The 4,552-nt window shown below is 40.6% G+C and overlaps 1 protein-coding gene across 1 annotated transcript; it reads right to left on the reverse strand.

Moving 5' to 3' along the window:
* Nucleotides 1–1,806: 1,806 nt before the first annotated feature.
* Nucleotides 1,807–2,616, reverse strand: LOC115683248 (uncharacterized). Its single transcript, XM_030607712.2, has 2 exons — nt 2,221–2,616; nt 1,807–2,033 (listed from the first exon to the last, which is right to left on the reverse strand). Exons 1-2 carry the CDS (start codon nt 2,537–2,539, stop codon nt 2,014–2,016), a joined length of 339 nt encoding a protein of 112 aa, XP_030463572.1. The 5' UTR covers nt 2,540–2,616; the 3' UTR covers nt 1,807–2,013.
* Nucleotides 2,617–4,552: the final 1,936 nt, after the last annotated feature.

Genomic DNA, 4,552 nt, shown 5'->3' on the forward strand with positions numbered 1-4,552 from the left:
TAGTGGCAAGCATTGGAGGACATGACAACGCTAGCGACCCCAAAACCGAGCCCTCGGGCTTGATTTAAGTGGTGATTCAAAACCAAGTGGTGACGACAAGCCCTCCAACGGCGATATTGACGATTGGCGAATGGCGGTGAAGGCCTGATTGGCTTCCACGACGACAAAGGCAGCTATTCTCGACATGGTGCAGCTCAGATTGTGTCCTAGGTCTCCATTCTAGCAGCGATTTCCTCCTGGCGTCCTAGCGGCGATGAACCCATCAGTGTGACTCTTTGATAAGTACACTGCTTGTGTGTAATTTGATTTTGGGCAATTATTGGGCTTAGGTAAACACCTCCGTCGTAAGAATAATTGTCCGAAAATTGTTGTAATAACAAGCACCACCCCCGTCATCGTTCACCAGTCATCACCAAGCTACTCAGTACTGCTCTCTCTATGCTTTTGCTATGATTTTCTCACTGATTACCTGGAAATCAGCTAAACATGTCATCCTAAGTTATTTACTCTCTTGGTCAGTCAAAACCTAAACTCAATATCGAGGGTCCCACTAGAGTGTGTACTTGTGGAAGATTACTTTTTTTGTTCCAATACGTGTGTAACATTCGCGGGCCACGTTCATTCGCTTATAGACCAGATCCATCATGGACCTAAGGTATGGATCTAGGTGGAATTTATTCTTATTGGGGGCAAAATGTGATCTATTATTACAAAAACAAATCAAGTGGGATTGCTTCAAAAATAAGAAGCCATGTTATTGCAAATAAAAATCTAATGAAGATTTGTATCGTATAGATTTCGTTTATCTATAACTGCTGATATTTTTTTGGACCGTGTATTAACCTTTTTGTCAATTTGCGGTGGCAGTTTGCCTTCAGTAGCAACTTTCTACATTTAGGCAAAATTAGCGTGACGGTTCGAAAGGAGTGACATAGATTTGTCCCCGATATCGTGTGACGAGTCAAAAAGGTTTTGAGGTAGAAGTTACAATATATGTACTTACGAAATGAGAAAACACCTTTGTTGTATTTCATTTTTTTGTGACTTGTGGAAACGACGAGGCCTAGCTCATTGTGGCATTTCGGGTGTGCATTTTCCAGGGAAAAGTGTCAGAAAAGTTATAAAATAATTGCATATGTACCAATTTAGTCATAAACATTTTCACGTAGTGCCAATTTACTCATTCTTGCTAATTTTGGCCAGATATTGCTGACGTAGATGTCGACTGGCTTATGTAACCTCGTGCTAGGCTGGCGATGCTTGCCCTCGCCAAAGGCCGTGAGGCTGAGCCTCGTCCATGGCCGGCAAGGCTCGACCTCACCAGCCCTGGCCTCTGGCCGGTTGGCCCTGGAAGGAAGAAGAAAGGAAAGGAAAAAAAAAAGCAAAGAAAAGAAAAGAAAAGAAAAAGGAAAAAGAAAAGAACATTGATAAATTTGAAAAAAATATTATAATATTATTAAAAGTTGTCCATGTTAGCGCCAGCCATATGCCACGTGGGTTGACCAGGCGTCCACGTCAATAATATCAGGCAAAAATTTAGTCGGAAGGACTGAATTGACAATATGTGAAAATGTTTAGGATTAAATTGGTACTACTGCAATAGATTTAAGACTTTTCTAACACTTTTCCCGCATTTTCCAAACAACTTGCTATTGCTGGAAATTCGCCAGACTTAATGAACATTGCAAAGCTCTCACGAAGTTAAGTGCTATGTATATCAGCTGGTTTAAGATTACATTCGACATGCATAAAGTGCAGCTGATAAGATCCAGAACAATTTTCAAGTGCAAGCGCAGTAATGACACCTCTCTCGAAATCTCAACATCGGTATATCATTCCATAATCCAAAAGCTTACATAATAGATTTCAGAAAGAAAGGCAAAGGGAAGATTGCCTAAGGTCATGCTACATCATAAAATCTCCAGTTAAATCCATGGCGCTTGAGTATATCTCTTATTCAAGGAAACCTTTATTATGATAGAGCGCAACTGCTTGTGGGGGATCGATCCTCGCTCAAGGAGGAGTGGTAACACCTGCACCAAGAAAAATGGCACACTCAGAGTCAAGTTATCAGCTAGCTCAAAAGCTTCAATTTTGACATTCATTCGTCGCATGCGATCGATAAACTACAGTAATCGAAACAAAAGGTGATGATCATTGAGCTTCCGGCCGGTTGATAGCCACACAGAGAGAGAGAGAGAGAGAGAGAGAGAGATGTACTTCCACACTTGAAGTTGCGAGGGACGGTCCGGCCACAGCGCTCGATCTGCTTGATGGTGCGGTCGATGCCAATGAGAGCAGCCAATTTGGGGGTGACATAAGGGCATACGCACTCGACATGCATAACCCTCACCCTCGCGCAACACTCGGGAGATGGCTGTCTCCCGAATATCACAGGCTTGCAATTACCCTCCAACTGCTTCCTCTCTTCCTTGCACTGGCTCGGGCTCGTCTGGCCACTCACCAGCACATTGCTCATGGTCCCGACTATTGTCGCAACCACCACCAGCATCATCGTCACTTGCGACACCGATCTCATCGTCGATACTCTAGCTGCTCTCTCTTACTTTCTCTTTTCTTTTCTATTGGGCTCTCGAGTCCCACGAGGGTTGATCAGTGAGTAGCAGATGCCTAAGAACGAAGGAATGCCCTTCAATTTATAGAGATCATGAACGAAGAGATCTGGCCGGCCACGAAGTAAATCAAACGTTGTAATAGTCGATAGGTCTGGTCTGTGTCGGAACACATACTTCATATTCAAATCTACGTAAAAGACGTCCAAGACCATGACCAAGGCATTTACGACATGGAAGAAATGATCCAATAGCGTGTTAAAGTTGATGATACGTGGTCAAACATACGAATATTGTGTTGGGATTTCGTATATCCGAGCATGAAGAGCTTTCTTCTCGGGACACATAACGAGAACATTCATATAGGAGTTATGCATAAACTGCATAAATATGTTATGTGTAATAACACATGTTAAACACCCTCTTTTTATGCGAAAACCGGATAAGAAAAGCGAGGTAATTATATTAGCTCTTGCATGTATGGAGTATCAAATGGGAGATCACTTGTATTCTAATGCCAGGATTGATGGTGAGAGCTTAAAGTCATATATGCATTGCCGTAGTCGTATCAATCTAAATAAAGGACATGGAAATGGTAAAGTTTGCCATATCTTAGCTCGGCATTTATGGAACTATTACAGCAGATTGGTCTAGTAATCAGGGGGTGGCCGCGACCACTTCATAAGCTATTGATAGAGTAGTGCACGGTATAAGAGTGCTTTACGTGTTGGGTTATATTTTCACCCATTTATGATTAAATGAAATTTTTGATTGGATAGTTATAAATTATATGAATATAATCCGCATACAAAATCAATCATAAAAGTAAGTTATGTCCATACTTGTAATCTAAGGCCATCTTTAATCATGGATATAAGAAAATACGACCCGTAGATATTATTAGTGCCACCTAAATTCATCATTTAATAACTTCTTCTAGAGACAAAAATGAACATTCTTAAGTAACATCTATATTGAACGGTAATAAAGTTAAATGGCAACTTTTAAACGTACAGTAGAAGTTAGCTGCTAGAATGCTGTGGAAAATCATCTTTGACTGATCTGCTTCTGGATGTTTGTCGCTTTTTTTGTTTGGCTTACAACAATGGTTAGGCTGGCGCGATTCATGTCGAAATAGTGCTACAGTTTCAAAGAGATAAAAACGTGATGTGGATCCTTTGAAGAGCAATCCCCAGCAATTCCAATTGCATAAGCCTTAAGGTACCTTCTGCTTACTTTCCATCAAAACTGTTGAACATAGTTTGACAGCGCAGTTGACCCGCAAAAGACCTGCTATTGAGCCATCATTCTATATGGGTCTTCCCCAGAAAGCGATGCGACGATTTCTTAGTCGAGAGATAATGGAACCAAGAGTTCTCGAAGTATTTTGATTTGTGCATTCACCGGCCATTTGACTGCAATATCAGCATTTCCCGTCCAAGCATTTCAAGAAAGGACTAATATTGCACAAATGGAAAAAGTCTACAGACGTAATTGCACAAAAAAAAAAACATACAAAGACGACATTGCCCAAAACGAAAAGTTCAGAGACCTCCATGCCATTGTCCCTTGATTTTTTGGACGACGAGCTGTATTTTGATGTCTTGAAGAAGTTAATTCAGTACTTAGCCCTTTTACCTTATTATAGATAGATAATTCTAAATTTGAATTTACAAACAAGTGGAATTTATTCAGTTCAAATATCGAATAAGAAGTTATGACATTATCTTTAGATTATTTTCTTTTATAAGCGATCGCAATTAAGCAATTACAATAAGATGAAAGACGAAAAACTTTTCTGGATCTGCGTTTTCCTTCTTCATTAGTGATACCAAGACATATTTACGCCAACATAGTGAAGTTGCACGAATGTGGTAACGATAATTAACAAACAAGCACCACCACCATCACCGTTCATCAGTCGTCACCAGGTCATTCACTATGCTTTTGCTCTTGCTAATCACCTGGGAATCAGCTAA

The sequence above is a fragment of the Syzygium oleosum genome, unplaced genomic scaffold (assembly GCF_021117445.2).
Source record: "Syzygium oleosum isolate NSW1041296 unplaced genomic scaffold, Sole_v2.1 Sole_v2.31, whole genome shotgun sequence".
Taxonomy (NCBI): Eukaryota; Viridiplantae; Streptophyta; class Magnoliopsida; order Myrtales; family Myrtaceae; genus Syzygium; species Syzygium oleosum.

Coding starts and splice junctions, on each gene's coding strand:
- LOC115683248 (XM_030607712.2), bottom strand. CDS start 2,539: ATGAGATCGGTGTCGCAAGTGACGATGATGCTGGTGGTGGTTGCGACA. Junction 2,034..2,220: donor TCGCAACTTCAAGTGTGGAA/GTACATCTCTCT, acceptor TTCTTGGTGCAG/GTGTTACCACTCCTCCTTGA.